At 41.4% G+C, this 18,811-nt stretch overlaps 1 protein-coding gene across 2 annotated transcripts in view; it reads left to right on the top strand.

The window, feature by feature from the left end:
• Positions 1-18,811, top strand: part of mei4 (meiosis-specific, MEI4 homolog (S. cerevisiae)) — a 92,768-nt gene that overhangs the window by 10,873 nt on the left and 63,084 nt on the right. Inside the window, exons 4-5 of one of the 2 annotated variants that reach the window (XM_017697667.2) lie at positions 12,762-12,893; positions 13,036-13,101. In XM_017697667.2, the coding sequence (XP_017553156.1) occupies positions 12,762-12,893; positions 13,036-13,044 (141 nt within the window). In that variant the 3' untranslated portion in view covers positions 13,045-13,101. Of the gene's footprint in view, positions 1-12,761; positions 12,894-13,035; positions 13,102-18,811 lie in introns of those variants that run through there. The other variant, XM_017697666.2, reaches the window with a different exon arrangement.

The following is an 18,811-nucleotide window of genomic DNA, read 5'->3' as shown; positions in this document are numbered from 1 at the left end:
ACAGACGTCCAGCTTATGTGTTTCAGAACACGACGTCTTCCTCTTGGCCTTCTTTAACAAGTACCTGTGAAGTACATTTTTCTGAGTCTAACATATTTAAAGTCATTAAAAACTCAAGGAAATTCATTTCACTCGGACTGGACCTCATGTGATGTTCGCTGTCATGGTAACATTTACTCTAAGCGGTTCTCCGTGCAGGTGTACCATTTTGGATCTGATTGCTTGTAGTGAGCATGTGAATGAAGATTTTCCATCAAATTGTAGAGTAGAGTGAACATATAAACACCTCAGTCTGAATCTGTAAATGGAATGTATTCAATTGGATTGGCAAATATCTTTGCATGTAAATGCAGCCAGTGTTGCTTCATTGCTGAGAATGACCGTCCAAATAATACTTGTTTATTCCCTTTTTGTTCCCTTCGCTCTGCTGCAGTTTGAGTAGCTGGAGTTAACAGTGAAACACGACACAGTTCTTTGCTGCTGCACTATAGATGGTCTTTAGCTTATATGCTTTTTAACACTGACTGATTTAATGGAAATCACATAAATATTATCAGTATCTTATGGTAATAAGCTTTTTACCTTGTGTTTTGAAAGCTGTTAAAGATCTTTAATTCAGCTTTAGATGCCTTTAGCCAGGGCTTTCGCGCTATGTTGCACACGTCCCATCTCGAAGAATATTTTACTGACACAGCGACCCCCCCACTGTCTACAATGAGACCAAAACCGAAGTTATAAAATCACTAAAGAAAAGGGGAAGGACGGCTGTAACGTGCTGCATGGACATCCACTACCACAGGATCTTATTTCACCATAACAGCGCATTTTAACACAGATGAGTGGCAGCCAGTGTCTCATGTGCTCTAAACAAAAGCAGTGAATGAGAGTCTTCCAGTTCACTTACCACATCACTTCCATTTGATTTATTAATAAAAGAAATGCATTATGGATCATCACAAATACTTTGCTTCTAAACTACCACGTCCTCAGACAGTAAGAAAATAGAAATCCTGTATAGATAAAAAACATGCATTGATTATCGTTTTATAATCAGTATAAAATATCGAGATTCCCACCCCTAATCTATAATGAATTTACTTAGTGGTAGTTTTAAATCAAAGTATTTGTGATGATCCATAATGCATCTACATCCAATATCTTTTATTAATAAATCTAATGGAAGTGATGTGGAAAGTGAGTTGGAAGGCTCTCATTCGCTGCTCTTGTTTAGAGCAAATGAGACACTGGCTGCCACTCACAAGCTGTTACGGTGAAATAAGATCCAGTGGCAGGCAGCACGTTACAGCCGTCCTAGCCGTTTTCTTTTATGATTTTTTGCTTATGTAACTTCGGTTTTGGTCTCGTTGTAGAGTTGGGGGGGTCGCTTTGTCAGATTTCATCAAGATGGGTTGCTGTATCTTGGCTTCCACGTGTGCAACATAGTACAAAATCCCTGGTTCTCAAAGACTGAGAACTGGCCTGCAGACTGCTGGTCATATAGCAACGCAGCCTCATCTGGCTAGTAGCTACAAAAAGACAAAGACAGATTTAAGACGAGCATTTGGGACGTGTTCGCATTTACAGACCTGTAACTTCTTCTTTAAGAAGCTCTTCTGTCCTCCACTCATTACCTGTATTAATGGCACCTGTTTGACCTCGTTATCTGTATAAAAGTCACCTGTCCACAGTCTCAAACAGTCAGACTCCAAACTCAACCGTGGTGAAGACCAAAGAGCTGTCGAAGGACACCAGGAAGAAAATTGTAGACCTGCACCAGGCTGGGAAGAGTGAATCTACAATAGGCAAGCAGGTTGGTGTGAATAAATCAACTGTGGGAGCAATTGTAAGAAAACAATTGGAAGACATACAAGACCACTGATAATCTCCCTCGATCTGGGGCTCCACACAAGATCTCATCCCATGGGGTCAATATGATCATGAGAACGGTGAGCAAAAATCCCAGAACTACACAGAGGGACCTGATGAATGACCTGCAGAGAGCTGGGACCAAAGTAACAAAGGCTACCATCAGTAACACACTACGCCAAGAGGGACTCTCATCCTGCAGTGCCAGGCGTGTCCCCCTGCTTAAGCCAGTACCATGTCCGTCTGAAGTTTGCCAGAGAGCATATGGATGATCCAGAAGAGGATTGGGAGAATATCATGTGATCAGATGAAATCAAAATAGAACTTTTTGGTAAAAACTCAACTCGTCGTGTTTGGAAGAAGAAGAATGCTGAGTTGCATCCCAAGAACACCAAACCTACTGTGAAGCATGGAGGTGGAAACATCATGCTTTGGGGCTGATTTTCTGCAAAGGGGACAGGACGACTGATCTGTGTAAAGGGAAGAATGAACGGGGCCATGTACCGTGAGATTTTAAGCCAAAACCTCCTTCCATCAGTGAGAGCATTGAAGATGGAACGTGGCTGGGTCTTCCAGCATGACAGTGATCCCAAACACACCGCTCAGGCAACAAAGGAGTGGCTCCGTAAAAAGCATTTCAAGGTCCTGGAGTGGCCTAGCCAGTCTCCAGACCTCAACCCCATAGAAAATTTGTGGAGGGAGTTGAAAGTCCGTGTTGCCCAGCGACAGCCCCAAAACATCACTGCTCTAGAGGAGATCTGCAGGAGGAATGGGCCAAAATACCAGCTACAGTGTGTGCAAACCTGGTGAAGACTTGCAGGAAACGTTTGACCTCTGTCACTACCAACAAAGGTTATGTTACAAAGTATTGAGTTGAACTTTTGTTATTGACCAAATACTTACTTTCCACCATAATTTAAAAATAAATTCTACAATGTGATTTCCTGGATTTTTTTTTTCTCATTTTGTCTCTCATAATTGAAGTCTACCTATGATGAAAATTACAGACCTCTCTCATCTTTCTAAGTAGGAGAACTTGCACAATCAGTGGCTGACTAAATACTTTTTTGCCCCACTGTATAAGCAGCGCAGTCGGTTTCCTGGAACCTTAAATCTGCAATGAGAAACTGTCAAACACTAAAAAGTTGCGAAGATGAAGTCCTTAAATAGTCCACCTTAAATAGTGCCACATTTACATCCTGGAGCATCAGTCAGAATTGAAGGTGGAACAGGAAAATTCGAACGAGAAGCTGGAGAACAAGAAGCTGACTTTACCCTCGTAAAACAGCCGAACGTTGAGGGACATTTTACAAGAAACTATATTACAAGTTTTCTGATGGAGATGGGAGGAAAGCAGTTATAGCTGATGCTTAAAGCAGATCAAAGGAAGTCTGTGCTTTTGTTCATATTGTTCAGCCTATGCTAGGACATCGACACATACTGAGGCATACTGGACATTAAATGTTGAGGCTCCCAAGGTGGTTTGATTTTTGTTGAAAGGACAAAATGGATTTTCTTAACATTTGGTTTGCGACTTCTGACCTAACCTAGCTTTTAATTCCTCACTCATCCACCTGTGTTTTTGTTAGGTGCCACCACAGACTGTCCGGGCGCTGCACCTACCCACTTCTAAGTTCTGCCTTTTACAATTGATCAACATTCCATTATAAATTAAATATTTAGAAAATTGATTTTTGACATTTGTGAATCGATTCAGAATCTTCCACGTCTGCATCAAGATTTCCCCACCTCTATTACAGAATATTCGGGGCCTCGAGTGAATCTCCCTGTGTAATGAAAATAAAAATATGATTTATGGTGCAGTTCCGACAGAAACCCCACGCTTTTCTTAATTCATGTCCAGCGTAAAAGAAAAGCAGAAAGCATTTCACACTGCAAGAAAAACTTGCTCTGCGTAGCTGCTTTGTAGGCGTCCTCATTTGTTGCTTTTTAATACAATGTTCTAGGCCACTGAAACTTGCCATTTTGAAACACATCCGTAAGGTTCACTGCTTTTACCAAACCAGCAGATAATAGAATATAGAGTTCACTCAATGAGAAGCGTATCGTCCACTGATAAAGGATTGTCGAGGGTCAATATGATTGAAGAGGGTCATGCTTCCCTCTTTTATTGGATTGCCCCATTTTAATTGAATTCAGTGGAGTGTCTGTCTTATTGCTGTCCGATTCAGATTCTGCTGAAGACCCTTACCTGAGTTAGGAGATATATATTTTATTCCTTCATATAATCTGTTACCCTCAAAGTCCTGTAAAGCTCTGCTTTACATTTGAATTGTATCTGATAACTGTATGTTTCCACTTTTTAAGAACGCAGTCGTCTTGCTTTCAGAAGTTTCAATAGACAACTGTCATCGTTTCCCAACGGAGGACAAGTCGTCTCTTTCTCTGAGAGGATTAATAGAAAGATTTGCATTGCATTGTCATTTACCATTTAGGCTACATTAGGAAGCAGACTGTATTTGCAAATCTACGGAGGATAGTGGCAACGCTTTGTGTTGATAGATTGAGATTGGATTGTGTGCCTTTGGTGTCGATCCTGATTTAGCATTTAATGGCTGTGCAGTATGAATGGACGAATGAATGGCTATTTTGAATGATGGATAATACAAGTAATAAGCTCTCTGTAATTGCAGTTTTCTCTGAGGCAGTTCAGCGTATTCTTTGTTGAGTTTCGCTGGTCTAATGACCTTGATTGTTGATTGCCATCTGCAGCAGTCGTGGCTGGATTTGATAGTAATTGAAAAGGGACTTTCTTTTTTATTAAAAGTGCCTTATTGTGATTCTTGAAATGTCTCACCCATATCAGTCAAGCTTAGCATTGCCAGTCTCTACATATGTGTCGGATGACTTTGATGCTGAGGCTTTTGAGTGCCGACAGGGGCGTCCAAATCAGGTCATGACGGACCACAGCTCTGCAATCAAACACACCTGCTTCAACTCATCAGCCGTTTGTGAGCAGCATTAAGCACATTAGTGCAGGAAAAACACTAAAGCTGAAGTGTTGTGGTGCTCCAGGTAGGCATTTCCTAAAGTAAGGTTTTTAATGACACGAGGGGTCGGCAACATGCCAGCTTTTCGTTAGAATTTTCCTGTTCCACCTTAAATGGGGCTGCAGTTACATTCTGGCGTCCATTTAAAGTGGAACGGGATAATTTGAATAAGAAGCTGGTGAATTAGAAGCTGACTTTAGTCTCATGGCTTTTTTTTTTCTTTTTCATGTAGCATAAGTCCATTCATGTTTCTGTTCTGCTAACTAGGTGAGACTTTTGAATTCAGCCTTGTAAACAATCAAACGTTGAGACATTTTACAAGAAAATGTTCTACTTTTGAAGAAAGTTTTCCTGCCAGAGATGCATGAAAAGCAGCTGTAGCTGAGCTGAAGCTTTGTTGTTGTTGTTGTTGTTGTTGTTGTTTTGTTTTTGTTTAAATTGTATTTTTGCCTAACATATTTAAAGCCAAGATGGTAAAATAGACCTACTCCAATCAGGCAAAACATTGTGACCACCTCCTTGTTTCTATGTTCATTGTCTGATGAGTTCAATCAGATGTGCTAGAGTAGGGAAAACACGTTAATGTGCTAAGCAGGAGAAGGATTAGGAATAACTGACCGAACTTCTTCATACTGAATGTCTCACCAGCAGTATGTTTGGAGACATTGGCTTTGTCCATTTTAAGTGAAAGAGTCCATAATTTCCTATGAAATAATTGAATTAATGCATGATGTTCTCTTACAATGTCTTCTTTATGCAAATACATTTTCAGTGCATCAAAGGAAATTTCATTTTAGGCATTATGCCTCCCAAAAGCCGAGCAGTTATCCAGCTTGCTAAGAAATCCTGCTTTGTAAACCGTCTCTTCTGACTGCTTTTGTAATCTAATCCTCCAGGGCCTTAATGTTAACCTTAAAGAACCCTTGGACCGCCTCTTACATCCACCATCACCCCTGCATCTTGAAACGGAGAGGGCGTCAGAATCTCAATCAAAGACAAGACAGGTGTGCCTCAGTGCTTCTGAATGACACTGGAGGTGTAATATGGGCTCCAGATTTATGTAGGTTTACAGCGCGCACTGAAGCGGTTAGATAATGATTACATCTCATGGATTTATTCAGGTGTGACATATTACACCGAGTAGACAGAGTTTCTACCGAAAAACTAATCTCGCAAAAATATTCCCAAACTCCTGCTGCCGCGTGCCGAGGAGGCGCAGGTGTGCTTTCGATGCCCGTGAGGCGGCGGATGTAGCAGCACATAATGCACCTCGTAAAATACGGTCCCTTGTCAGCGAGGGAGCCAGTTGATTGGATGGGTGCACGCATACAAAAACACTGTAACTCTTTTTAACACGACTTGCCACTTCCAGAGCAGTGAATGACTGCGAGAGCCCCGTCCTCTAGGACCACATGCATTCATCAACGGCTTTGAGATTAGCTCGTCGCCTCCGGTCATGAGGCCGAGTGCCAGGACGTTTACAACATGTAATATCCACAAACTCATGTGTACATCACAGCCAGGTTAGGAGGAAGGCTGTCAATATGACAAATGTGCAGCAAACTCTTAGAGCTTAAATGTGTTCGTTTGGTAATTATTGAACGGTTCTCTCTCTTTTTAGCCTGTCCAGCCTTTCGACAGACTGCTGGCCAGGTCCGAGCCGCTAACGAGCTGAGATTCAATTGTCCTTTTCGGTTCGTTAGCGTTAGCATGCCGATGACCCAGCGCTGCCCTGCAGGCTGCTGCTGGCGCTCTGGTCCGGGTCCTGTGATACTGGCCGGTTAATGATTACAGCGTCTTTGCTGACCCCAGTGTCACAGATGGCTGAGGCTCTATTGACTGGCGATGTTTGTTTCAGGGGGCTGTTTGGATGGTCTGGATGTGTTTGCGTGCATGTGCGTGGGCGTAATGTTCCTCTCATCCACGGTTAAACTGCCAGTGTTGAGCGCTTTATTCCTCTGATGAGGAACAGAGGATTGGAAATGAATAAATCGGCATATTTAACACGTCTTATTTTGGCTCCTCGTCAGCAACGAGACGACTCTCAGCTCCTGTTTCACCCATTAGTGCCACGGCTGGCTGGCTGACTTCTTTGCTCATAGTTTAATTAAAGTTTTATTATTTTCAATTATCCTAAGTTTTGGAAATGATTTCTCCTGCGTGCCTGGCTAATTCATGCGTCGGAGCTTAGATAGAGCTAATCTTCCGCTCAGCCCTGCTCCTGCCGGCTGTGCCAAGTGCGTAGGCCGACATAGGAATGGAAAGGTAACGTCTTCCTTGTTTTTGCGCAGCTGTACGGCAGGATGCTCAGGTTTTCCTGGTCATGCTCATCTCAAACCCCTCAATTTCAGACATGAAATGTTACAGTGTGATTTTAGGCACCGAGGGGAAGGACTAAATTGAATAGGATGGGGCGAAAATGGGGAAAAGAAGGTTATTTGAGGCGTCTTTTTCATCTGTCTGTAATGAGAAGAACTGCTCAAGGATTTGTCTGCTCTCTTTCATTTGGAAGCTTGATAAAGGGTCTAATTTCATTAAACACATTTCAGACTTTTTTTTCCCCCCAAATGTAATTAATTTTTGGTAGAGCTAGCTTCCATGATTTCATTTTCATTTGACATCAAAACCCAAATTTCTTATATCTTTGTTTTTTTATTAAATTCATTTCATTTTCCTCCCACATCTCGGAAACCCTGAAAAAACTGGAAATTTATAGGCTCGTCTTCCAGCGACGCTGCTTATAACTTCAACATGAATGGGTATGGCTAAACTGCTGTAGGCTGAATATGCAAATATATGTAAATGTGTTGCTTTCCGTGGTTTAAAACTAATTAAAATGAATTTTAAAATGAATAAAGCCTCTTTTTGCACATTAGTTTCATTTGGACTATGAGAAGTGGGGAGCGAACAGCATACGTTAACAAGATTTAATAAATTACAATAAACATTTTTATTTAAAAATAGGTGTGGGTCCTTTAAGCCACTGAGGTTGCATAATTTTGGCTGCTAATGCCCAAATTGAGTGTTCTTTGATGCATATTTTAGTATGGAGTGCTACAGTGTTGCATTTGGACAGATACATGGAGGCCACAAGGCTACATGAACACACAGCTTATTGTTGTGAAGTGTAGTGTACTGATAAACACTGGTAGACATAGTGTCATATCATTTGATTCAGCACAAACTCAGCATTTCTGTAATACCAGTTATTCGGTTTTTGAACACAAAAATTAAACGTTTTAGATGAAAATATTATGTAAATGCCAAAATAAAAGACCAGAAGTTATTTTTGCATGTAGAGAGCCATATCACACTAGTGACATTTTTCAAGTGTCTTCAACCCCCCCCCCCCCCTTTTCATGCCCTCAAAATACGTCTGTGGCTGTTCAGTACCCATCTTGAAGAAAAGTCTGAATTCAAATGTTTTCAGGTGAACCTGCTAGCTCAGTGTTGGCAGTCATGTTTTGAGACATAGCAAGGGTCTTTAAATCTAAATCACTGCATTCACTGTTCGTATAGTGTGGTGGGTAATATTTCTGCCTTCCACAGTGTAGGCTGGGGTTCAATCCCCTGCCTGTACCAATAAGAGTCCTTGGGCAAGACTCCTAACACTACATTCACCTACCTGTGTAAAGTGATCAAATTGTGAGTCGCTCTGGATAAGAGCATCTGCCAAATGCCATAAATGCAATAACTGGATCTGCTGGCTGGTGTATTTAAGCCGATTGACGACCAAGTGAAAAGTAGCCAATGAACTTTGGTTTGTATCTAGTCTTATACAAAGGTTTGTGCAGTCATAGTCAAATTACGCGTTTTTAAATGAGGCTTTTTTCCAATATGTTTAACTCCAATATGTTAAAAAGAAGTTACTTTATTTTCACTTCAATCAAAACATGTAGTTTGACCAGGGGTGGTCACTGGGATATACGACCACGGATGAATTTTACTGGAACATACAACACACAGTACACACGTATGTATCTGTGTAATTGTTGGAAAGCTCAGCTTCTGTAGTTTAACATGAATTCATCTCAAATGATTGTGAAGTTAAGTTTCAGTGCATTGTGCCCTGAACGGCTTGACAGCGTGACGTTTGTCTTTAAAGGGTTTAGATCTCAACAGCTATCGTCTGTATAAGTAATGGAAATTGATGTCACAAAAACTCATTTACATATGTCCACCTATTCACTTCACATCTATTTAGTCCTGCCAGTTCATATAAATAAAGAGGGGTTGGAAATTAGTCACATAAAAATGAATTATGACTGTGTGAGTTTGTGTGACAACAGCAAATATTGCAAGTGGACCTCAGGGAAAAAACAGAATACAAGCAATATGAAGGATGTGAGCCCTTTAAAAATCCTATAACATCGCACATTGCATCCCTCAAAGCTCCTGTACCACTGTACATTTGGTTGAGAGACTGGTGTTATGTGAAAAAGAGCAGAGCCCAGCATAGCGTAATGTTTTGCGAGACTGATGCACATTTACACAAACCCCCTTTTCATCATCGCTGACCCCCATCGCTCATTCTGAAATCGAGCAGCCTCTTATTGCTTCTCTCAGATGCCCATTTCACCTAGTCGATTTTCCCCCCGCTGCAGTTACAGGTGGCACAAACCTTTTAGGGTTTTTTATGTATACATTCAGCTACTCTTCTGTCAGGTTCTACCTGAATGGAGCCATAGGCAGCTAATAGCTCAGAGAATGGCCTGTTTTAAAATGCATGGAAAAGTAAATGTAGCCTATGCTGTGGACGCTATACAAGCGAGAGATATGCATGCGTCACAGTCCTGATGCCTGCGTCAGAGAAGACAGTCAGTTTGGAGAGTTGAGTAGAGCAAACGGGTGAACCATTCTTGCTTGTATGCAGCACCGTGGAGACGTTAGAAAAACTGTTTGCTAAATGTTACAAAGTTAGTGTTCAGTGAAATTAGTTGTTAGTTACCTGTGCGCTTCTGTAGGCCTGATTCCAGCTACCAGCACTGCTGGATCCAATACAATTTCACAGTCCGTTTCATTCCTCACAGCTGTATCGCTTTAACGTGCACGTTTCTGATTGTTTTCCATTAGTTTGCCCCTGGACTTTATCTCCAGTTGAACGTGTTTCATAAATCATACAGTTAGGTTACATTTAGCACCCTCGGCGCTTTAATTGCGCTACTGGGGTTTCATTACATGGACTAATTGGACTTTCTCGTTTCCTGAATGAGGTTCCTCTTCTCCCTGCCCTTTGTATGGGATGCCAAGTCACCCGCTGATGTTTTTTGAAAGGAAGTTCCATCCAAAAAAAAATCACTTTCATGCTTGCCTTAATTTCACACCCATAATGTGCAAAATAACATGTTTCCAGCTCACAAACGTGATCTCTTTCTGTCTGCCAGGCACGCATTGCCTATTTCTTTTGTCCTAGCAGACTCTTTCCTTTGTCTTGTTTAGAGTTTTTGAAGCCTTAGTTTGGCCATGAATCACATTTGTATGTTTTTTCCCCCAACTCCAAATGTCAAGCCATCTTTCATGAACTCAGGTTAGCTATCAAATGATAGAAGCTTGTATGCCATGAATTAGCATCATACTGACTGCATGCCTAAACCTTTATCTGCTCGGTCACTTATAGGGGTGTGAATTATTACAGTAGTTTATCATGTCTTGCACTGTGTATTACAAAAACATAGATTACATTTATACCAATATTTATTAAATTGGATCATCTTAATGTCAAAAAACTGACCATCTGTGGCAAGTCTCATATGCAAGGGAAATAATGTATGTCTTGTAATCTGGTCCATGTGCTATATCAGTCCTGATATGCTTGCTGGCTTTAAAACATTCTAAAGCATTACAAGATAGCACATTTTCATGGCCATGCCATACACAGAATATTTTCCCTCGTGAAACATGAACGTTGGCTTAAATGTAAAGCGCGCCACCACTGGATCAGTGGAAACGTGTTCTGTAGAGTGACGAATCATGTTTCTCTATCTGGCAGTCTGATGGATGAATCTGGGTTTGGCGAATGCCAGGAGAACATTACCTTCTCTATTGCATTGTGTCGGCTATAAAGTTTGGTGGAGGAGGGATAATATGTGGTTGTTTTTCATGTGGTCTAGAGCCCCTCCAGTTCCAGTGAAGGGACTCTTAATGCTTCAGCAGACCAAGACAATTTAGACAATTCTCTGCTTCCAACTTTGTGGGATCACTTTTCTGTTCCAGCATGACTGAAATCCAGTGCACAAAGCAAAGCCCATAAAGTCATGACTGGGTAAGTTTGGTGTGGAAGAACTTGACTGACTCACACAGAGCCCTGACCGCAACCCAATCAAACACCTTTGGGATGAGCTAGACCGGAAATTGTGAGGCCGACCCTCTCGTCCAACATGAGTGTCACCTCACAAGTGCTCTTCTGGATGAATGAGCAATAATTCCTACAGACACTCCAAAATCTTGTAAAAAGCTTCCCAGAAAATGGGAAGTTGTTATAGCTACCACCTCCATATTAATGCCTATGAATTTAGAATGGGATGTCATAAAAGCTTGTGTGGGTGTGATACGTAGGTGTCCCAATACTTTTATTCATGTATTGTGTATCACCCAACACTATGCTAAATGTTTGGCATGGAGAATTCATTTTATGTCCTGGGAAATTAATGGAATTTCACTGATTAAAAAGTACAAACCCTGTTAATCTTAATTTTAAGTAGTTTGCCATTTTTCAGTATTCATATGTCCCTACAAGGGACACATGTGCTGTAATATTATGTCAGGTGAGTCTGACTGAATTTTTGCGTACCTGCATAGTAGCGATGATACAAAAATAGGGTAGTTAACCAATAAGTTAGCCTCTATTTGTTTCCGTCTCTCTGCTCCAACAACAACAAGTGACTGAGGATGCACTTGGCTTCTTCACCTCAGTGTCATTTAGCAATTAAAACTGGCCAAACAAACAAACGTGTATTTGGCAGTTTATCTTTGTTTAAAAGGTTTCTCTGCTTTTAGTGTATTTCACAAACTTATCGTGCTGTATTCTTTCAACGAAAATAAGTGACATTGCGAAATTGTAGGGGCAGCGTGGCTGTGTTCAGCCTTTACCTAACGTTGCAGAGGGATGACATGACTTTTATATCCTGATATCACGTTCGCAGGAGGTAATTACAGTTTTTCCTGGTTTATGATCAAATATTTTGCTTAAAACTCAGAAATAAGCCTCTAAATCTGAAAATGGTCAGGAATCCACAAGAATGTTCTAAAGGTTTGATGGGTTTGAACAACAGATGACGAGCCTGAGATTTTCGTTGGGAGTGACAAGGGTGGACAAGATTAGAAATGAGCAGATCAGAGGGACAGTGAAGGTGGAGCAGTTTGGAGATAAAGCCAGAGAGGCCAGGTTGAGATGGTTTAGACATGTGTTGAGGAGGAATAGTGGATATATTGGGCAAAGAATGTTGGAGATGGAGCTGCCGGGTAGAAGGAGAAGAGGTAGACCTCAGAGAAGGTTTATGGATGTAGTGAAGGGTGGACATGGAGATGGTTGGTGTAAAAGTAGAGGAGGCAGTGGATAGGGAAAGATGGAGGCAGATGATCCGCTGTGGCGACCCCTAAAGGGAGCAGCCGAAAGAAGAAGAAGAACAACAACAGCAGACGACGAGCCTGGATGCTAAATGAAGGAAACGAATAGCAAAAAAAACACACCAGTACTTGAGTATTCAAATCATTTGGGCCAGCCACATTTGAGAAAAGCTTCTGTTACTTGTCAGCTGCATCCAGACGCCAAACCATATCATAGATACGATGTTCAGGCTGGGAGAAATGGCGGTCAAGGGTGAGTGTAAACTGAGCTCTTCTTTGTTTTTCTCTGGATAACGTCTTGTTTCTGTCTCACTCTAGTTTGCGGTGCAGGAGACATTGACAGAGTGCCTGATCTCTCTGGGAAGCAGCAGAGTGCTCAGGTCAGTGCTCATAAGACTCCTTCTCTCCCACATCAACCACCTGGCCCAGCACCTCTGGAACGCCTGTCAGGTAAGACCACTACCATCTGCTGAAGGTCGAGATCACGCGATCTTATTTCCATGTTCCAAAGCTCCAAAACAGCTCATTCATGTCAGCATTATTGCGGAAGCTTTTTTTATTTGTCTGCGAATTGTGTTGTTTCTCGTTTTAGTTAATTTGAGAAAGCTTCCAAACTGTCACCCCCAGCAATATTAAATGAGTTGGCACAACAGACACTGTGAAAGCGAAATGTGTGAACGGGAGAGAAAGGAAAACAGAAGGATTTAGGCCTACGGTATCTCCTCCCGCTGAGCTCCTCTCCGATATGGAAAGTAAGCCTGTCGTTTCTGCGCCCACATTTTATTAAGGAACAATATGAGCCTGGTATGCTCTCCATGAGGCGTGAATGAATTCTGCTTTTGTTTAACATTTTACACAAGGCGATGCTGTTTCCGTTTTGTGTGTCGGGCACAAAGACAGTTCAATTGCATGCTCTTGTGATTCTTGCAAATATGAACCACAGCCAAAGCCACTGGGAGATGCTGAGACAACAGCTCTCTGCAGCGCTGACAGCAGACAGTAGCAGATCAGTGTTTACCCAGGAAGATTTGCCAGTGGAGTGGTGTGGCTCCAAAGCAACTTGACAGTTTGTACAAGTGCCCTATCTTGGAAAAGAAAGCGATAGCCAGCCTGTATACTAAGGGTTTTGCTTACAGTAAGTCCTAAGATTTTATTGTGAAAATGAGATCTTGATAGATGCATTATTAGCTAGTTAGCACTAGTTGACACTGAGTATTAATGGCAACATTACCTCCCTGCAAATGTGCAAAACAGTTTTCAACTGTACTGAAATTTTAGATCATTTTTGTGCCTTTTTTTACATCTATGTTTATATTGATATTTGAGGACCAGTAATAAAAAGCAGCATCTAATTCTGTCTTGTAGCCTTTTAGTCAGTACACTGCATGTCCTTCAGGAGCGTTTACATTAGCAACGACAGTAAAGCTAGAGATTTGTTACTTTTTTTAGGGATAGAACTGTTCGGTACTTTTTCTTTCATGCTGTCAAATAAATACAATAAGGAAAAGTATCACCGATAAACAATATTTTCATAGGATGTAGCATAAAATGCTAATCCCGGTCTGGCAACACTTGCACTGAGGCTGTTTAAATGATGTTTCATCATCTTAAAAAAGGAAAACAACTTCTTGGTTAACTCTCGTCAGCGAGCGGGGAAGTGACCATTCCCTATGGGTTGTAAAGATGCTGAAAACTGCTTCATGCCAGAGCATGCACTAAATGTCTCATCACTCGGCGTGGCCAAGCACTGCCTGCTTTGACAGGAAGAGTCTGACAGGCATGAAAGAGAGGCAAAGTGTTTTCTTGTGTTACATGCAGGCAGATTCTGTAGTTCTCCAAGTAAAACTGTGAAGCTAACATACAAAGTAAAGAATATATTTTTTTTAATGTCTTACAAGCTTCAAACATCTGAGGTCAAGCTTAACCCAGAGCAGGGGCCAGCAACATGCAACTCTTTTACTGCCCTGTTTCGGCTTCACAACAGAGTTAGATTCTTTGCAGTAAAACAAAGCTCTGCTGATTTTTCTGAGTTTTAGCAATAAGTTGTCTTAAACACTGGAGTTACTTTTAACCCTGAAGATTTTTGGTCACATGGCAATGCAGATAGCAATCTTGCCTAGCTAGCTGCTAACAAAAAGGCGAAAGAGTGAAAGATTTAAGACGAACATTGATCATTTGGAGATGAATGGACTTTGTGTTTCTAAGCACTCAGCTGGTTTCCTGATACGTTTAATCTGCCAAATACTAAAATGCCACAAAGACAGCCTCATTTGCCAGCTTTTAGTTTGAATTGTCCCTTTCCATCTTAAATGAATGAGAATCTGATTTCAGCCTTGCACAAAACGAACGTTGAGAGACACATTTCAAGAAACTGTTCCACTTTTTGAAAACTCCTGCCAGAGATGCGAGAAAAGCGGCTACAGCTGAGCTAAAGCTTAAAGCAAAGCAAGTCTGTGTTTTCATTTATAGTGTATTTTTAGCCTAAACTAGCACATTAACACATACTGAGACATATTTACGGCCAAGATGGTAAAATAGACATAAAGTATTGTGGCTCCCAGGGTGGTTTGGTTTTTGCTGACAAGACAAAATGGCTCTTCTTAACATTTGGGTTGCCAACCCCTCATCTACAGTGTGAATGTGAAAGTAAATAATCATTAGCAGTACTGGGCTTTATGTTAGTGTGTTGTCCGCCCATGTTTATTTATGGCAATATTAAATATGTTTTAATTGGGAAAACAATATTTTCAGCACTGAAGTATCACTGACGTGGTGGTGGTGTGTTAGTGTGTGTTGTGCTGGTCTGAGTGGATCAGACACAGCAGTGCTGCTGGAGTTTTTACCCACCTCAGTGTCGCTGCTGGACTGAGAATAGTCCACCAACCAAAAATGTCCAGCCAACAGCGTCCTGTGGGCAGTGTCCTGTGACCACTGATGAAGGACCAGAGGATGACCAACACAAACTGTGCAGCAGCAGATGAGCTATCGTTTCTGACTTTACATCTACAAGGTGGACTGACAAGGTAGGAGTGTCTAATAGAGTGGACAGTGAGTGGACACAGTGTTTAAAAACTCCAGCAGCACTGCTGTGTTTGATCCACGCATACCAGCACAACACACACTAACACACCACCACCACTTCAGTTTTACTGCAGTGCTGAGAATGATCCACCACCCAAGTAATACCTGCTCTGTAGCTCCATGGGGGTCCTGATTACTGAAGAACAGGGTAAAAGGGGTTATAAAGTATCAGAGAAACAGATGGACTACAGTCTGTAACTGTAGAACTACAAATTGCACCTATACAGTAAGCGGAGCTGATAAAATGGACAGTGAGTGTAAAAACAATTTTTGCCTGATTGGTGTACGTAAAGCATTAGTGCAGTTTTCTCTCTTAATGTAGTGCTTTACAAAATGTATAGGAAGTCAAGAAGGCATCAGCCAGCAAGCAGCTTTCACTTTGCTTTTCACTTGTTTCTAATTGTCTTTCCTTTCCATGGACCGGAGACTTCTCTGAGTGGACCTGTCCTGGCCTCAGGCCCTCAGCCAATCCATCACTCTTCTTCCATGAGTTTTTTTTTTTCTTTAAGTCAACAGCCAAAGCCAATAAAACAGAGGCAACTCTTATAAACTCATTCGGTGCAATGGCTCCAATTTACGGTGAAGACAATGCATCACCTGAAATTGCTGTAGAAACTCACAGAAACAGAAACAGTGAAAAAGTTTTACCTTCGCCCAGAGTGTAGGGGCTGTCGGGAAATTTTTAAACAATCAAAGAAAATTAGTTTTGCTTCTTCACCGGTCGACACCAGGCTCCTCTTGAAACAGTAGCGCTGTTTTCTGCCTCTTTCGTAGCAAAATATTCAATGATTGAATCACAGTTTTTTATGACAGAGATATGTCCTAAAAATGGCCAGTTTACCACTACTTGGCACAACTATTGAGAGTATTCTTTGTACCAGAAATGCTTGTGAATTTGTGGAGCTCACTTTAATGACATAATAAAGCTGTTTGTATGCCTTTTAAGGCTTGGCAGTCTGCTGTCTTATCCTAAGTGTGACTTAGATGAGTCATTTATGCTTATGCTGTTTTGTGTCAGTGTTGGCAACAGAGGGTTGTTATTGCACTGCTTCAGCTCCACATGCCTTCATTTTCTGCACAGCAAGAACATGGAAATGATGACTTCAACTCTGGGGATTCAAGAGAACAGAATTTGGTGATGTAACTGCTTTGCGAGCCTTATCAGACTTTATCCATATGAATAGTTCATTTTAAGAGCGAATGAGTTATTTCTTCCTACGCACCTCATCTTTAATTTCGTGATGACAAGAACATGCAAGAAGAGATAAAGTGAGCCAGCATGGTTGTAGCTTTGGGCAATTTGGTTGAACTTCTACGAAAACTACCAGACTGCAGTTAATTTGAATGCATTATGGGCTGTGGAATAGTCCTTTTCTGTTTGAGAGAGAGGGAGAGGGAGAAAATATTGTTCAGAAGCTGCCTGTTAGTTCTCTGCTACACACTTTAATGCCAGCTTTATATGTACCCCATGTTTTTACACCTTCTTATTATTTTACTTCAAGTTAAAGTCAGCTTGAGTGCTTGTTTTGGAACTAGTAGCTAGTTGTAGCTAGGAAGCTAGTAACTGGATGTTTTACCCTAGAGTAGTTAGCTTCATCCCTGAAAGTAGGGAAGTAGAAAAAGTTATTCCGATCCTCATCTACAGCCAGGAAACATGATCAGAAAAAGAAATAATAATAAATGGTATGGACACATTTTATTTTTTCTGTTTTAATTGTTAAAGCATTAGCTAATTATGGGGCCTTTGAAAGCTGTTAAGCTTTGCTAGAGTAAATCCCCCACACTCTCTGCTGCGTTATTTACTGTTCAAGTGTAATGTGCAGTATTTTCCGCACTGCTTAAGTGTTCCAGTGATTAGTTGAGTTATGAAAATTGAAATTATAATACTACATGGTTTTCCAAAGGCATCTATAGCAGAGCCCCCAGGTAACTTTGCTATGGGAATGGAAAACGCCTCCTTTTTAGTATGTGAAGCATGTGGTCTTGGCTTTGGAAATTGCTTGCAATCTGATTTTCTCCAGTAGGGGTGCTGTTAGCACGAAAATCACCATGGATCTGCACCAGAATAAGCCGCTGAGCACGTTTGCAGTAACGTTTGTTAAAATGACAAGTGAAGTATTTTTTCAAAAGATGTTGGTTTACTCAGTAATATATTATTTAAAATTTGAATTTTTAAAGATTTACTTAGTGTTTAAGTAAAAAAATAAAAAATGAAACATATAAACTAAAAATGCCGTCTAATGTAGGCCAAAGCTGCAGGGCTCTGTGTACTGTTGAGGCTGTTTTTTAAATAAAAAAATTATGCTAAATACTTGCAGACCAGCCATTAGGGGTGTACTTTATGTACTTCTGGTGCCGGTCCCAAGCCCGGATAAATGGTGAGGGTTGCGTCAGGAAGGGCATCCGGCGTAAAACTTGTGCCAAAACTATCATGCGGATCACAAATATGATTTCCATACCTGATCGGTCGAGGCCCGGGTTAACAACGACCGCCTCCGGTGCTGTTGACCAGCAGGGAGCTGGTGGAAATTGGACTACTGTAGGTCGAAGACCATCAAAGAGGAGAGGAGGAAGGCGGGTTAGAAGGCAGCGAGAGAGAAGGAAAGGCAGGAGTGTGGAGGTTAGAGTAGGGACTCTGAACATAGGGACAATGACTGGTAAAGGCAGAGAGCTTGCAGACATGATGGAGAGAAGGAAGGTAGATATTCTGTGTGTCCAGGAGACCAGATAGAAAGGAAGCAAGGCCAGGAACATTGGAGGTGGATTCAAACTGTTCTATCATGCTGTAGAGAGGAAGAGAAATGGAGTAGGGATAATCCTAAAGGAACAGCTTGGGAAAAGTGTTCTGGATGTAAAGAGGGTGTCAGAAAGGATCATGAGCCTGAAGTTGGAGGTTGATGGTGTGATTTTGAATGTGGTCAGTTCATATGCACCACAGGTTGGTTGTCAGTTAGAGGAGAAAGAGGAATTTTGGAGAATGGAAATGGCTGTGGTGAGCACGTATTTTCAGAAGAGGGAAGAACACAGGGTTACATACAAGAGTGGAGGGAGGTGCACACAGGTGGATTATATCCTTAGCAGGAGATGCCACCTAAAGGAGATTGGATATTGTAAAGTGGTACCAGGGGAAAGTGTAGCAAGGCAGCATAGGGTGGTTGTCTGTAGAATGAGATTAGAAACAAAGAAGAGGAAGAGAGTGAAGACAGAGCCAAAGATTAGATGGTGGAAGCTGAAGGAGGAGGATGGTTACAGGCAGTTCAGGGAAAAATTGCAACAGGCCCTTGGGG

The sequence above is a fragment of the Pygocentrus nattereri genome, chromosome 4 (assembly GCF_015220715.1).
Source record: "Pygocentrus nattereri isolate fPygNat1 chromosome 4, fPygNat1.pri, whole genome shotgun sequence".
In the NCBI taxonomy this organism is placed as follows: domain Eukaryota; kingdom Metazoa; phylum Chordata; class Actinopteri; order Characiformes; family Serrasalmidae; genus Pygocentrus; species Pygocentrus nattereri.
This window is presented reverse-complemented; position numbering and strand designations above follow the sequence as displayed.